Source organism: Cibotium barometz, chromosome 1 (assembly GCF_041138505.1).
Source record: "Cibotium barometz isolate CiBa-2024 chromosome 1, ASM4113850v1, whole genome shotgun sequence".
NCBI classification, from domain to species: domain Eukaryota; kingdom Viridiplantae; phylum Streptophyta; class Polypodiopsida; order Cyatheales; family Cibotiaceae; genus Cibotium; species Cibotium barometz.
This window is the reverse complement of record NC_141046.1, coordinates 9122197-9139932: the sequence shown is the minus strand read 5'-3', so window position 1 is coordinate 9139932 and position 17736 is coordinate 9122197. Positions and strand designations below refer to the sequence as shown.

General features: G+C 40.7%; 1 protein-coding gene across 1 annotated transcript; it reads right to left on the bottom strand.

The window, feature by feature from the left end:
- Positions 1-1626: 1626 nt before the first annotated feature.
- On the bottom strand, positions 1627-3644 carry LOC147641578 (TPD1 protein homolog 1-like). The gene is made up of 3 exons (XM_086814447.1): positions 3198-3644; positions 2486-2620; positions 1627-2080 (listed from the first exon to the last, which is right to left on the bottom strand). The coding sequence occupies exons 1-3, from the start codon at positions 3316-3318 to the stop codon at positions 1740-1742; spliced, it is 597 nt and encodes a 198-aa protein (XP_086670573.1). The 5' UTR covers positions 3319-3644; the 3' UTR covers positions 1627-1739.
- Between the last annotated feature and the right edge of the window lie 14092 nt (positions 3645-17736).

Here is a 17736-nt window from a genome sequence, read left to right as displayed (position 1 = left end):
TACATTACACATAGTGAAGGCCTTATTTATATACCTAACAAAGATACCTTTTGATTTGGCCATCAAAAAGTTGATCAAGTAATGTTTTCATCCTACCTATGTAAGGCATATGTAATTTTTTGAAATAAAAAGTGGATGTTAAACATTGGGTGAGAATGAGAACAAAACTTGATTTACTTGTTTGTCTTTAAACTTTATCCAAGGACCATCTTAGAAAATATGTACGAATGAATGAGTTGCCTATTATTAGTATGGGTAACTCAATGCCCTAAATCAAATAGGAAATGTTGCCTATTATTGGTATGGACATTTGAATGAAACACTCAAATAGGGCAACATGCATTATGCAAGTGTACGCTCATGCTTTCGTTGAGATGGACAGAAAGCAATCGCTCTTCAACATAGCATGTGATTAAATCTGCTCAATAGGATTTTGGTGGGTTTGACTACTAAATTTTGAATTTGTAGCAATCGTGTAAAGCAACTTTCTATTTATAAGAGCATTTTATTATTATTGAGGGGCATATTGTGAAAAAAGTTAAAAATTAGACAAATAGTGGGCACTAACATCAAGCACATGCCAAACTTTTAATGGATACTACTCCCAATTCACCATTCAAAAATCAAGCCCAATGAAAGTGAAGTGCAAGTGTATTACATTATGTTATAATATAATGCCTCATGTCTGTGTTTTTCTTTTTAAGAAAGAAAGAAAGTGAAGTGCAAGTATCTTTTATTAATTAATGAACCACCATGTTTTGCAATAGATGTGATGAGTGTCATAAATAAACTTTTTTTCTAATTAGAGAAATCGATTGATTTTCAAACTCAACTAGTATTTATTGAAAAACTGAATAGGTTAAAGGTTCATAACTAAGATTTCAAATTTTCAAAGGCTTTAAATTCAAGGGTAGACAAAATCAAGCTTGATTTTTAACGAACACCCTAAATCTTCAAAATTGATGGGATATCAAGTTTTTTTGTATTTTAGTATAATTTTTGACAAGCATTTTTAAAATTTGCAAGTATTTTACAACCAAAATACTAAAAAGTGGGCATGACGTGCCTGTCAAAAAGCAACTATGGGCAAAATTACAACCCCTTTTTGTCAATTTGAAATGAAGGATAGTTTTTCCGAGCACATACTTCAAAGGAAAAATTACAACTCTATAGATTCCATAGTAGACTAGTCATTTGAAGTCCCCAACAATTGGCCGCACCAAGTGAGTTTGAAAGGAGAGAGAAAGCTTTGTCAAATAAAGCTCAGAATTAATATAACATATGCCAACGATGGTTTCACAAATTGTGGGCTACACCACCACCACCATCTTGAATCTTCACATTTTCCTTTAGCATTTTAATTATCTTAAATTTTCATATTTTTGCTAGAGCATGAGGTGACGTTGACCCTTCAGGAAAGATGCAAGCAACAAGCAAAACAGTGAGCACACTAGAAGCAAAGGAAAATTTGACCATGCATTTTTTTGATTGGTTGAACCAAGGCAACACGTTATAATTAAAAATCTGTTACAATGTGTATGATTCTAAGGTCACACTTTTATTATATACGCTATTTAGAGTTTCGATCAAAACTTAAGGTTATTCATTTTGGAAAGGGCACGGGTGGATGGGTGGGTTTATGCTATGCCTACAGAAAGAAAAAAACATCTTGTTGCTAAAATGTGTGTTCTTTTTTTCTCTTCCCTTTATAAAAAAAAAGAAATAATACTGTCGTGGCCCTAATGTGGGCAAGCGTAGACAGCGTAGGCAACTGAGAAGGGGTACTGGAAGGAGTTGGCGTATTGGAAGGTGAGGCTCTCGCCGGCGCCGAGCGCCTCCCCGTTCTTGACGATGCAGTCGTCGAAGGCCAGGCGCTTGAAGAGCTTGGGGTTCACCAGGGTGGCGGAGGCAAACCAGCCGCACGACACGTGGATGTCTGCTAGTGGGCAGCCCGCAAAGCACAGGTTGAAGACCTGCACCGTGAAGGAAGGTATCCCGTCCGGCATGGGCCCTGTCTCCCCTTGGAATATCGCTATGTCTTCCATCGTACACCCGTCCCCGATGCGCTCCACGTGTCCCCCTGCACGCGCGCATAGATATAAACCCTATTCGCAACCCTTACACGACTTCCTTAACCAGTTATTCTGTTTAATCACACTTTCAAATCACCTTGCTGACCACATCCAGCCGCCTCATGTTAGCAACACTTTACATGGCTCCATGATCCCCTTGTGCAAGCCTTAACTTAATCACCCCCTATTAAACTTATCTTAAATTCCCCCTAATCAACTTTGTCTAGCACATCCGTCCCCTTATGCAAGCCTGATGTTGATCACCTCCTAAATTACTTTGCCCATCCCCTTATGCAAGCTAATCACACCTTAAACCCTTTGTCTAGCATACGCAAGATCAGCTTTTAAAAACAACTTCATTTTCTGTTTACTCCCTGTGACCAATTTACCTCTTTTTTATGGTTACAACTCACCAGCAACCATAAGCTTCCGACTCCTCAATGCATTCCTCCTCTCCATTGCCAATCCTACCTCCTCTGTAGCATTCCTTCGATTAAGCAAAGCGTTTGATTTTTCTGCCAATGTCCTCTCCAACTGTTTTTGCCAACCTAAAACGTGTCCAACAACAGGACGTCTCAATAGGATAAATCATAACATATATAGCCTAAAAGCATTTCCAGACACAAATTAATACATGCATCTAGCTACAAGGCAAAATCAACTCAAATATGCTAAACCAACCATAAGACCCTGGATAAATAAACCCCAATATGTAACCTAGATGTCTCTACAAGGTAGATTCACTCCAACAACCTAAACCTCTTCTGATACATTCAGCAAGTGCGTTGCAAAGAAATTTTATTTAAAAGATTACTAAAAACTCAATCTTCTTAGGCTCCAAGGACCCCACTAGTGCTCGATGACATCAACACAATTCGTAAAGCACTTAGCCGTGATGCAAGCTTTCCATTACATACAGCCTGCCACAATGTTTTGTTGTACATATGGCACAAAAATGTGCGTATAGCTAGTTCGACCAACCTTTTATTGTTATGGTTGCGTGATCAAAGCCCTAGAAATTGACACGCAGGTGCGTCAAAGCCTCATGAAAAACACTAGTATTTCTCGCTCAGAGTCGCATCGTAAAAATTATCACGAGAAACTCCAAGAAAGAAGAATACTCACCCGGGTGCACTTTGTTGGTTGTGAAGGCAAAGAAGAAGAAAATGCAGGCAAACACTGCAAGGTACGCCAAGAATCGTTGCAGGCGAGAGCGCCCACAGGTCTCGCATCCTGAGTTGCGCATGGCAGCGCCGAACTGTTAACGTAGAGATTTGAAATAGAGAAGAAAGAGGCTCTGGCGATAGGAGGAGTGGCTATGCTATCATGGGGGATCTCACAGTACATCTTCTTTTAGTTGAGACGACAAGAGAGGAAGATGGAGTACAGAGGAAAGCATGAAGGAAGGCTGGCTATGGCTCCTTTCTTTGCTACGATGTAACCTGCTGACTTCTTGTTCTTCTCTCAAGCGCCGATGGTTATGTCAGACTACACCTTCTCATTCGCAAATTGGCACAGAAACAACAACAGACATTTTGGGGACAACGAAGGCATAAAAATGAAAGGGGCGGCTTCAAGGTGGTAAATGGAAAGAAGACGAAGTTGTATAGCCCACCCCTACATGATACATCTGGTTAGTTCCCCCTATGTCTAGCGGGGTAGCCTCTAAACCTAGCGGGGCTCCACGTTTCCTCTCCCTGTTTTCACCCACCAGCCAATTTAATCTACCCCACCAACAGTTTAAATACAGTAACGGCGGGTCATTGGGCCCCTCCTGATTTGGAGGCCGTGATTTAATTTGGCGGCTGCTAAACCCGGTAGTATTTCCTTGCGGATAATGTTCCCACGTCAACTAGAAACGGTCCCTCTGCTTATCCTGCATGTGAAGCGGCCCTTGATACTTGCCACGTCGCTGTCTAGGTGTAGAATTTATACTTGCCACGTCGCTGTCTCGGTGTAAAATAAATTCAATAATTGATGACGTGTAAAGCTCCCCTCGAGGAGGAAAATTATTCAATGGTTCATTGACACGTGTAAAAGCTGACTTGGAGCAGTGAAAAGAGGTAGCCAGGTACGGGAGCTGTTCACACGATTCCGGAATCTGCTGAATGGGAAGATCAACTCTCGAGTGATTTGTTTTTCCCTTGCTGGAATATCTAATCGCAAAAGGCTGCTGCAAATAACATAATGCACCTTCAAAGCCTCAAAGCCTTGGCACGAGAGAGTCCCAGACATTGACATTGGTGAGCGGTGATTACAGCAGTGCTCACATAACTCAGTTTGTAGGGTAATTTTTTTTGGTTAAAATTTAAAAATCTGGATTAAAATTCGACGTTGTCTGTCCTTATATAACTCTGTTAATCTCAGTTGAAATTCGAAGTTATCTTTAATTTTAAAGGATGAAATTTGTACATTTAAGTTATAAATTTTGCCATTTATATGTTTTCAAGTCTAAATATAGATGAAACCTAAGCATTTCCTTTAAATTTAAGGGTTGAAAGCACGGGTTAGTAGAAGCTTGATTTGGATTTTGCAGGGTTAAATTTGCAAACCTGCATTCGTAATTTTGTTGGTAAAACATTTCATGGTCTAGGCGAACGGTACACCTATTTATATTTATATATTATAATGATTCATGATTCATATTAATGAAATTATTATCATGAGCGCACGAGCACAGCCAATAGGCCCTACGGGCTTAACAATTTACAAAATAATGATGTTAATGAAAGGACGCTAACTACCCAAGTCCTGTTCCAGTGTCGGCAGGGCCCGCCCGCGCCCACTCCCATTCTAGAGGTGTAGACTAGAGTCAACTGAGAATTTTGGCATTGTGCAATGCTAAAGGCGGCTTCAAACCAGCTGGCTTTATATAATCGGCTGCAATTGTCAACTTTATGCCTATATCGTCACATTTGGGAGCATTCATGGCACATTTAGCACAAGGGATACGCTCAAATCCTAGCCTTTTTAAGGCCAAATTACGAGGGCGATTTCCCCTATTGATGGTTCTATTCAAGGCATGCGTTATGCTTGAGTCGAGACTCTTGCTAGTACCTAGTAATCCGGGTACCTCGGGTGCACACCCGAATGCTGATGATTGAGGTCGCCCGTTTCAAGCCTCACACACTATATGGGCCTGCTGTCCATGTGTGGGCCTAAATTATGTGTGCAAATTAAAGCAGACAAGCTTCTCTCATTTAGTTTACACAAGGATTGGACTCGCATGTTGTTACGGCACGCGACCAGGGTTCCAAAAAAGAACCAGTTCATTTCAACATAGAACCACCTTCAAGAACCGGAGGAAAAACATGCTTGGTTTTTTCAAAATTTAGGCCATGTTTTAAACAAACACAATACACAATTTCAAGTCACCTCACATATACATATCTCAAAATTACATCCATGTCTCACATGGATTTGCAAAGCGAGAACAAATATCATAGTAATGTAGTATACAAAGATGCAAAACAATGACCAATATCATAGATTCTCAAAAATGCATCACACAAAATTATATAAGTCAACAATATATATATCTATATAAGTCAGCAATGTCATAATTTTCCTAATGCCTAGACCTTAATTAGCAAAGTAAATTCTTCCCCTACAAGAAGGATCATTCCTCAGTCTCACAATACGCTCTGTAGTATTGCAAAGCATTGATCTATCCCCCACTTGCTCTATTGTCAACAATGAACGAAAAGGATCTACACAAACGATACATTGATAAATAAAATCTCAAAAAAAACATATAATAGAAAAACATAGTCAAGATTACCTCATATAATAGAACATTGAGTCGATGGTATATGAGGAGCTCTAATATGAAACTCATAACGAATATCAACGATGACTGTGGATGTAAGAAACACCAAAGCATCCCTCCATCTCTCTATAAAATAAATAAACACCCCACTCTTCATCCAGAACACTAATTTTGTACATCTCCAGGCCTTCATCCGACAACTCTCACAAGAAAGGTATCAACATCAAGCAATATCCTAAAGTCAAAGTATAACAAATAAGTTATACAATTATTTATACATAGGTTTAACAAATATTTATATGATGTCTCTCTGGCCTAATAGTTACACTTATACTTACCCATTTCTATAGGCATCAATCATAATCTCTCCTACATAAACCGCACTAGTAGGAGCTGACCATAGAGGTGGCTCTGTAGAGACAGACATCATATAGTATAGAATATCATGTTTCATATTTTGTAATCAAAAAGAGTTATGCAATAGAGAATAACTAACCTACTATCCTTAACAAAGGCAAGTCCAATGTAAAGATAACCTCAAACATATCTATGAAAATATGAACAAGAAAAATAAATACTTTTACCATGGACAAATACGTATAAAAAAAGAAATCATAATAAAATTAATCAAAAAACACAACTTAAATAAAGAACTTGACTTGACACTCTGAAGTCTTCAAGATCTTCATATAAACAATGTTGGTTATCGTAGGCGTATAACTTTGAAGATCATTAAATGAAGACTCTATATCAGCATGAAACACCTTCATAGCATGAGGAGGCCATGCTCGTGATAACGTAACGTAAAATTACCCATGAGTAAACACTAGAGTCACCAAATACAAGGGTTTGGCCTTGTGGTTTATTTTTTCTTCATCCCGGAGTTCCAAACCCATTGTTGAGGGAAATCAATATATAATGTATCGTTTGCTTCTGAATGTTGATTATAGGTAAACCATTCAGTAAAAGTAGTCTTTCCTCTGAAAAAAATATGCAATATTATCATCATCTCTGAAGATAACATTATGGCCTCCATCTAAGTTTACCTATACATAGCCATTGCACATCAGGCTTCTCATTGTGCACATCAGGCTTCTCATTGTGCAAATGATTATACTCAAAGAGTCTCCAACATGCCCCTGATGCAGAGACGTAATGTGCATCCAAATACCTCTCAATCTCATCGACTACACAAAGCATCATCAACAGCACCACCTTGTACTGTGCTAAATCTTATTGCCACTCTGTCATGCCCCTTGTATATGTACTTGTAAAGATATTTCACTTGTTGCTTGCTATTGTCGAGCATATTTTCACATTTACATGAGCATTATATGTGACTGAAAGATAAGGGTTATATGGCACAACCCATCTATTTATCAACATTGCACATTTTCACTGCCACATTTCTTCCATCATTCCAATGCATATACACAGGGTAACCACTCTCATCCACGATAGCCTCTTGTGCGAAAGCACGTGGATAGTTCCTTGTGTATTTTCCTTAAACAATAAGTCACTCCTAAAGATATGTAAAAGTAATGAGAGTAGGTCTGGAAAGGTGGTATGTTGGACATGCCCTAATTGTACCATTCTTGATAATCTGGATCCAGAATAGGTGCATTGGTGTCATGCCAAGTGAAGTCCATTGCTGGAGACATGTAGGTGATGTGAAGAAGTTATGAAAACCTTATTTTTTATATTTTGAGCATTCTCTTTTTCCTAGTTGTGTGCTCCATTGCTCGTCATAATGTGGTATGTGTTATGTTTGGTATATACGTGCTATGATTTCTATACATGTGGGATTTATTTTTTTCCAATAGGTTCCCGATTTGTGTGAACTTAAGCTGTCAAGGAACTAAATAGTATTTGGGGGTACAAATATAGAAGTTGGTTGTACACCCCCCTTCCTACTTCCCATTATCCATGGTCTTCTCAAAGGGTGATATATGCCTTTGAAGCCAATTTCTCCATTTTCCTTGATGATGAGGTAGGCTCAACAATGAAGAAGAGTTTGGCACCATAGGAATGTTGACATCAAGTTGTAAGGGTGGTAAGGGAATCTCATAAGGTCGAAATGGGCTTATTGGTTCTTCCTCCAAAGGATATGTGGGAAGTGTGATTTTGGGTGAGACATCAAGCATCTCCAACGTAGCAAATTCATCATGTGAGAGGCCTCTTGAGTTATTAAGGGTGATCTTGATGAAGAAGCTACATGCGAAGCCTATTTTCTTGAAGTGGAAGCCGGTGGTTGCAAGATAACAGGCACCACTTTTGACAATTGGGTGCCCTGAAGGTAGCTTGAAAACAGGCATCTTCACAACTTAAAGGTCCAATCTCTTGTAGTTATGTTTGGAATTTAGTAGCATGGTGTTTGGGGCACGTTATACATATGGTGAGTGTTCAAATGGCACCCCTTGATTGGAAATCCAATTTATAGTAATTGTTTCATTGCACGGAAGTTTTGGCATTTGCATTTTCCACCTTTCTTTACTGCAATATATGTCACACATACAATGCTTATTACTTCTACATCCCAAGTCCAATGATCATCCCAATTTGTACATGAATATAACACATTGCATAGAGCTTAACTTGATTTATTGGGATTTTTTTGGGTAATTTAACTATTTTTTATAAATATATTTTCACTAGTTTTTATTGTAAAGCAATATGTGATTTTCTATTCAAAATCTTGGAAAATGTGAAGATCATAATTGAAGATCCAACATTGAGAAGTTAGAAAAATATGTATAGAATGTGGCCATATTGTCAAATTGCAATTTTAACGGTTGGATTTCTTCCGATCTTCTATAGAAAAATCTCTCAATCTCTAAGAGGGACTGTAAAAGTTTAATAATTTAATTATATAAATTTTATATAACCCTCATTACACTTGAATTTCTTGTGGATCAAAGTACTTGTCATGACGAATTTAACAAAAAAACATTTGAATGAATTTGAGTAAGGGAAGCCCATTTTCCAACCATCGTAATCAAATTTTCACTATTTGTCCGCCCAAAGTCTAAAACAAAGGAACCCTATTAGGCTTGGTGTTTCACCAAGCCTAGAGATTATGCCATTTGTCAAGCAATTGAGCTATGGTAACATAGTCTTAGTCCTACATGTACATGCCACATCATATGGGGGACTCCACATAAGCATCTTGCCATCTCAACATGCCTTGTCATCATGCCACCTCAACTTAGTCCTAAAGCCTACATGAAATGCCACATCAAATACATACATGGCATTTCCACGTAATCAAGAATGTCCATGTCATCTTGCCACTTCAGCACTGTTAAACAATCCTAAAATGGGATTGATCATGGTGATAAACATAGATTAAGCAACATAATTAAGGTGGATTAAACCACACTAAAAACTCCATAAGAGAGAGAGAGATTGCACACTCAACACAAGTTCTATATCATATCTCAAGTGAACCATACAATGATATAGGCTTTCTAGCCTTATCCCCACTTTACACATCATCATCCATGTGGCACTCCCTTTTTCACTTCTTTTGGTCAACACTCACACACCATTCAATATTGCATGTGGCATTCTTATCTTGCCACAATATCTTGCACCTCTAGGATGCTTTCCCACATACACACAACACCACGATTACATCTCTTAACACCCCCTCTTAATCGAGGTGTTTCACAACTCACCCATCATCCATTACCCGTATCAATGTAGCATTGCATAAACGTAATTGCTACCTCTCAACACTCCCCCTCAATGATATATTGGAGTGTCCATCGACCAATCATGTGTGCGAGTGTCTTGTTGAGATATCGAGCTCATCCAGTGAGGCGGTGGACACTGATGACTCGCCTGGGGGATAGGCCCCACACTTACACCACTGGCATGGTTGGTGAGATCGTGGGTGATATGTAGCCAGTGGGATGACAGGCTGTGTGAGAGCCATTCTAGAGACTGGCATAGTTATAGCGCCAGCTCATTTAGTTGGGTTCACACTATAGAGAACCCGTGTATGTATTTGGTTGAGTACCTTTCATATTGTGTGTACTCTTATTGTGTATATGGTGTGTTGAGTGGAGAAGAAGAAGATTTTCAGCCTCTCACCTTGTGTCTTCTCTATTAGGGTTTTGTGAGTGTGTGTGTGCTTGCAAGAGCTCAAGCTCTCTTCCCCCCTGCATCTTTTCATGGTATTAGAGCCTGGTTCGTGCTAAGGGCTGAGCTGCAAGCAAGAGAACCACAGGAAGCGGTACGAGGGTAAGAGCTTCACTACTCTTCCCTATTTGTGTTGGTGACTACACCCTTGTCGGCAGCTCTACGGGAGGCACCGGCAAACGATCTTTGATTGAGGAGCTTTCTTCGCGGAAGTAAGGCTATAGGGCAACTATATTGTCCTATCGAACCGTATTCTCTGGGCCGAAAACGCGTTTCGGGCACGTCTGGACCTCCGTTTTTTAGAAAGCAGGCGATTTCGAGCACTGCGGGTAAGTCATCGATTCTCTGCAGAACTCCGTTTTAAGAACTGCAGGAAGACAGATTGACTGTGCAGACACTGTGGGTGCTGCAAAGAGGTCAACAGTTGCCATTGGGTGTATGTATGCACATTGAGGTCACAGGTTGTGACATTTGAGAGTACTACAGTACCGCTGCAGAAATATAACAGTTTGTGCATGACAAACCAGAGTGCTATTTTTGGTAAAATTGTGTATCTGGCAAGATGTCAAATGATGGCATAACCCAGATTGTGGCTGAGAAGCTTGATAAGAATAACTTCCATGCTTGGAGGTTCAGGTTGACGAATTTCCTAATGGGACTACATAGAAGGTGAGCATGAAGAGGCACCAGAGATACCGGACATAAATCCGACTGCTGCAGATGTGAAAGAGTTTAAAGACTGGAACCAAGGAGCCAAGAAAGTTATGTATTGGCTCTCCATTAGTATACAAGACACCATGATTGGGCATATTCAGGATGCCAAGTCCCCCAAGGAGGCGTGGGACACCTTGGTAAAGCTCTATAAAATAAATACCAAGGCACGTAAGATACAGTTGAAGAATGAACTTCATACTGTGGAGAAAAAGAGCATGTTTGTGAATGACTATGCGTTGAAGATAAAGGGTATTGTGGAATCCCTTGCATCTATTGGTGTGTCAGTAGATGATGATGATAAGGTGGAGGTCTGTCTACGTGGTCTCGGGCCACAATACAAGGCATTCAAGACGTCTATTCAGACTCGGAAAAACATTCTCAACTTTACAGATTTGGTGTCTATGCTGATTATAGAAGAGAAGAGCTTGGGTGAAGACCAAAAGTCTTCACAAAACAAAAATAGTTCAGAGCAACAGGCCTTCTACACAAGTTCAGGAAGAGGAAGAGGTAGAGGAGGTCGTGGACGCGGTCAAGGAGGTGGCCGAACAGGTAATCAGAATTATGGCCAGCAGTAGCAACAACAACAACAGTCCCAGAATACACAACAATAACAACAACAACACGTAGGTGGAAGAGGCAAATTCAGAGGTAGGGGGAGTCAAAGAGGCCGAGTAAATTGGCAAAGGCAGTATAATGATGCACGTGAATGCTATTATTGTGGTAAGCCTAGACATGTGCAGGCAGAATGTTATAAGAAGCAGGCTGACATGCAAAATGGGAAAGTGCAGCAAAACAACTATGCATCCTCAAGCAGAAATAATGAGGATAATGAAAGGTTGTTTGTTATGCAGCATGTCGTGAATGCCATGTCTGAAAATGTTGATGCAGCACAAAAAGATGATGTATGGCATGTGGATTCAGGTGCTTCGAACCACATGACAAGTCATGGGGAGTGGTTCATGAAAAGATGCAGGATGGAAGAGAGCTTGAGCTCTTGCAAGCACACACACACACTCACAAAACCCTAATAGAGAACGCACAAGGTGAGAGGCTGAAAATCTTCTTCTTCTCTACTCAACACTCAACACACTATATACAAGAATAAGAGTACTCATAATATGAAAGGTACTCAACCAATACATACACGGGTTCTCTATAGTGTGAACCCGACTAAATGAGCTGGCGCTATAACTATGCCAGTCTCTAGAATGGCTGTCACATAGCCTCTCATCCCATTGGCCGCATATCACCCAAGATCTCACCAACCATGCCAGTGGTGTAAGTGTGGGGCCTATCCCCCAAGCGGGTCATCTCAGTGTCCACCGCCTCACTAGATGAGCTCGATATCTCAACACTCCCCCTCGAGCTCAACTCCATCTCATGTACACGAAGCAAAGCCCTGAATCTGCAGAGCTTCTCTGTACCCAATGCTTTGGTGAAGATGTCAGCTACCTGATCCTCTGTGCTGACATAAACAAGGTCAAGATCTCTTGCCAAGACCACCTCCCTAACGAAGTGGTAGTGGACCTCTATGTGCTTCGTACGAGCATGAAAGACTGGGTTCCTGGCCAACTGTATACTGCTAATGTTGTCACAGAAAATGATAACTTGTCGACCCAAATCTGCAAGTAGCTTTCTCAACCAAGCTACCTCACATGCTGCCATAGCAGCTCCTCTGTACTCGGCCTCTGTACTCGATAGAGTAACCGTAGGCTGCTTCTTGCTTCTCCAAGTCACAGCAGCACTCCCCAAAGAAAACATGAATCCACTGGTAGGTCTTCTATTTGAGATACTACCAGCCCAATCAGCATCTGTGTACCCATGTACACATATCTCTGTCCCAGTCTCATAGAATAGTCCACAATGCAAAGTAGACTTCACATACCTCAGTATGCGTCTCACTACATCCAAATGCGATTTCTATGGAACCTGCATAAACTGACTCACCAACCCAACAGCATAGCTCAAATCTGGTCTGGTGATCGTCATGTAGATCAAACTTCCTACTATGCGTCTGTACATAGTAGGATCCTCCAAGATCTCGCCTAAATCTGCACTCAACTTGCCATTCTGATCCAATGGCACGAAAATAGGCTTACAGCCTGTCATACCATACTTGGACAACATGTCCAAGCCATACTGTCTCTGCAGTAATCCAATACCATGTGGTGACCTAATCACCTCAATGCCCAAGAAATATTTGAGCTCCCCCAGATCCTTCATCTCAAACTTTTTTCTAAGCAAGATCTTTACATCAAAGATCTCTGCATCATGGTCCCCCGTAATGATCAAGTCATCTACATAGATGACAACAAGCACAACTCCTCTATCACCATGTCTCACATACAGCGAGAAATCTGCATTGGCTACATAGTGACAAGATATTCAGAAATCTTGTCAGACCATGCTCTTGGTGCTTGTTTTAAGCCATACAAGGCTTTCTTCAACCTGCAAACATGCTCGGGGTGACCCACATCCTCATATCCAGGTGGCTGCAACATATACACCTCTTCTTGCAAATCCCCATGCAAAAATGCATTCTTTACATCCATCTGATGTAAAGATCATTGCTTTGATGCAGCCACTGCTATCACAACTCTCACCGTTGCCATCTTGGCAATTGGGCTGAAAGTTTCCTCATAATCAATCCCATATGTCTGCGCATATCCTTTGGCTACCAATCTAGCCTTGTACCTGTTTATGCTTTCATCACTGTTATGTTTAACTTTGTACACCCACTTGCATCCAATGGCTTTCTTGCCTTCAGGCAATTCCACTAAATCCCAAGTCTCATTTCCATATAGTGCATCCATCTCCTCATCCATAGCTTTCTCCCAACACACATTTCCAACAGCCTCATCAATGCATGTGGGCTCAACAACCTGCACAACCTTTGCCATATATGCATAGTGATGTGCCACATAACCATCATAGGTAAATCTCTGCACAGGATTTTTCACTCTCCCAGATCTTCGCAGCTTTTCATTCATGGCTTCCATAGCCTTCTTTACACTAGGTGTTCTCATAGCTGGGATCCCAAGCTCCTCATCAAGGCTCATATCTGAGCCACTAGACTCTCCATCAACATGAGAATGCCCTGCAGAAATGTCAGGCATACCAAGGGGCTCAACCACTTTCTCTTTTCCTTTACCTGATGTACTAATCACATTTGCAGGGCTGGTATTATGACGCAGCGTGCCACTCCATGGTCTATCAACAAACCAACTAGATGAGGACTCTCCTGGTCCACTCAAAGACTGTGATTGCTGACCTGCATTCTGTGCAACCACACTTCCACTCACATCAACCCCAACAGCTTCTTTTTCAGTAGCATACCAGCTGCTCATCTCATCAAAGACAACATCCCTGCTTACCCTCAACTCACGTGTAGCAGGGTTATAACACCTGTATCCCTTTTGCTCAAGGGAATATCCAATAAACACACATTTTTTAGCTTTTGGATCCAACTTAGTTCTCAGCTCATCTGGCACATGCACATATGCAATGCATCCCAAAGACTTTCAAATGAGACAAATCTGGTTTTCTGCGAGTAAACCTCTCCTCTGGAGTTACATCATGTATGGCTGCAGTTGGAGTCCTATTCATGATGTATACTGCTGTAGAAACAGCCTCAGCCCAATAGCAATGCGGCATATTCTTCTCTTCCATCAATGCTCGCGCAATCTCAGCAATGTGCCTGTTTTTCCGTTCAGCAACTCCATTTTGCTACGGAGTGTATCTGCATGTAAACTATCTCCGAATACCAATCTTCTTCAAAAATTCAGAGAACTCATTGGAGAAGTACTCTCCCCCTCCATCTGACCTTAGGCACTTTACATATTTCCCTGTTTGCTTTTCAACCAAAACTCTGAAATTCTGAAAGTGAGTGAACACCTCACTCTTCTTCTTCATGAAATATACCCACACTTTCCTTGTGTGGTCATCAATGAAAGTCACATAATACCTGCAGCCTCCCATAGATATGGTCTTTGTAGGACCCCATACATCTGAATGCACAACATCTAGTGCATTTCTACTCACATATCTGTTACGTGGAAACACATGCTTTGTTTGCTTCCCATTTTGGCATGCTTTACAGATTTTCTGCATACCTTCCACTTTAAATTTTGGCAGCCCTATCACAATTCCTTTTGTTTGCATAGACTTCAATCTTTGCACATTTACATGTCCAATCCTTTTATGCCAAATGTCTGTGTCTGCAACAATTCCTAAACCATTTGCAAACATTGCAGCACTCATTTCAGGCATGTCTACATTCAACGTAAACATTCTGCCCACTCTATTGCCTTTTGCAACCAACCTGCACTTGTCTTTGAAATCTTCAACATAACACCCATCAGGGTTAAAACTGAACCTGCAAACCCTGCTCAATCATCTGGCCAACTGAAACCAGATTCTTTGTTATGTTCGGTACATGAAGTACATCTGCAAGGTACTTCACTTTGCCATCCTGCATAGACAATGGCACATCTCCAACATGGGCAATTGGATGAGCAGTGTCATCCCCTGTTTCCACAAAACCTGGTCTTTCCGGGTTTTTCATCTCCTTGAACCACTCCCCATGACTCGTCATGTGGTTCGAAGCGCCTGAATCCACATACCATACATTATCTTTTTGTGCTGCATCAACATTTTCAGACATGACATTCATGACATGCTGCATAACAAATAACCTTTCATTATCCTCATTATTTCTGCTTGAGGATGCATAGTTGTTTTGCTGCACTTTCCCATTTTGCATGTCAGCCTGCTTCTTATAACATTCTGCCTGCACATGTCCAGGCTTACCACAATAATAGCATTCACGTGCATCATTATATTGCCTTTGCCAATTTCCACGGCCTCTTTGACTCCCCCTGCCTCTGAATTTGCCTCTTCCACCTGCGTGTTGTTGTTGTTGTTGTTGTTGATTCTGGGACTGTTGTTGTTGCTGTTGCTGCTGGCCATAATTCTGATTACCTGTTTGGCCACCTCCTTGACCGTGTCCACGGCCTCCTCTACCTCGTCCTCTTCCTGAACTCGTGTAGAAGGCCTGTTGCTCTGAACTGTTTTTGCTTTGTGAAGACTGTTGGTCTTCACCCAAGCTCTTCTCTTCGATAATCAGCAGACACCAAATCTGTAAAGTTGGAAATGTTTTCCCGAGTCTGAATAGACGTCTTGAACGCCTTGTATTGTGGCCCGAGACCACGTAGAAAGACTTCCACCTTGTCATCATCATCTACTGACACACCAATAGATGCAAGGGATTCCACAATACCCTTTATCTTCAGCGCATATTCATTCACAGACATGCTCTTTTTCTCCACAGTATGAAGTTCATTCTTCAATTGTATCTTACGTGCCTTGGTATTTGTTTCATAGAGCTTTATCAAGGTGTCCCACGCCTCCTTGGGAGACTTGGCATCCTGAATGTACCCAATCATGGTGTCCTGTATACTAATGGAGAGCCAATACATAACCTTCCTGGCTCCTTGGTTCCAGTCTTTAAACTCTTTCACATCTACAGCAGTCGGATTTATATCCGGTATCTCCGGTGCCTCTTCATGCTCACCTTCTATGTAGTTGAGAACTACTCTAATTTATTCTAAATGAGAAATGGATTATCCTAACAATTTGGGAAAAGAGGAATGTTGAAATTAGCTTAATCTAGTGGGATAATCATAGTCATGTTTAATTTTATGGTTAAAATTATGATTTAAATTTCTAGTTTTATTTTAAGCATAAAAGAGGAACTACTATCATATTTTCATTACAAGCTTTTATTCTTTTAGAATTTTTTTTTGAGAATTATCAGTAATAGCAAACAAAGCTATGGTAAAATTTTTAGAAAATAATACATAGCTTATTTTTATGCATAATGCTAAAAGAAGCTTCAAATCATCGACACCTCATGCATAGCATAGACTATGTGCTGACATCCCACTCATGTCCTCAGCGCCCAAGAGAGTTCACGAGAATAGTGAGTAGAGAGAGAGAAGAAAGAAAGAAAGAGTTTTGAAGTGTGAAAGAGAGAGAGTGAAGAGTGGAGTGAAGTGAAGATTGTTAAAAAATATGGCAAACACCTTTACTAAAATGATGTGTAGGGCACATACCTTGTAACTAGCACTATGCACTAAAGTCATAGATTATGGGCAAATGGATACAAAGGTTATTATGCAATCTTACCATGATGTAAAAGAGTCATTTAGGAGCTCAACATCAGCCAAAGGGATCGTGATCCCTTGATTAGGTAGCATTGGTGTGATTAGCAAGATTCTAGGGTTGGTGGTCACTTTTAGGTGCTTGAATCTAGGAGGGAAGGTGGAGATGATTTAGATGATGATTAACACCTAATCTTGAGCTTAATCCTCATGTACTTCAGCCTATATAAAGAGGCTCTCATATATTGAAATGAACACATATTTGCCCCTCACTTATGTTGTCATTATGCTCATCATTATGCTAATTACTTCTTGATTAGTAGCTTAACTTCATCTTCTTCATTTCTATTCAACTATGCAATGGAGCTAGTGTTTGATCCTCCTTAGGATGGTTTTTAACATGGTATCAGAGCTAGTAATAGCCCATTCATCTAGAATCAAGCCCCATCTTATTTGCTTAGCAAGAGATTAGTAAAAATTAGGGTTTCATTAGCTTTTATGGGTTTCCTAGAAAATAGGATCTAGAATAGCAGCTGAGTGGAGGCCTTGGTGCTCACAAACCACGTAACCATTGCCAAAATCCTTCTGTGGGCACTTCACCAGCAATATTGCTAAGGGGCATGGCACCTCAATTGCACCATTCATAGCTCCACGTCGCCGGCAACTTCGTTTTCCCCAAAACAGGCACGTTTTTGATAGGCGACCACCAAAAGTATTGTTGCAGCTCACACACATCAAATTGGTCTAATTCCTCTGAGGTGTGGCTTCATTGAAACCTAAACTTACTCCTCCTAAGAGGGTTTTGCAAATGATTGAGTGTGCTTCACACACGAAGCAAAAAACCAGGGTGCTGTCCAGAACTGCCATAGCCAGAAAA

What these genes read in the sequence shown, in the direction of transcription:
- LOC147641578 (XM_086814447.1), bottom strand. Translation starts at nt 3,318, where the DNA reads ATGCGCAACTCAGGATGCGAGACCTGTGGGCGCTCTCGCCTGCAACGA. An exon ending in AACCAACAAAGTGCACCCGG is followed by an intron (nt 2,621 to 3,197) that starts GTGAGTATTCTT and finishes GACACGTTTTAG; the next exon opens with GTTGGCAAAAACAGTTGGAG. An exon ending in TCGGAAGCTTATGGTTGCTG is followed by an intron (nt 2,081 to 2,485) that starts GTGAGTTGTAAC and finishes GCGCGCGTGCAG; the next exon opens with GGGGACACGTGGAGCGCATC.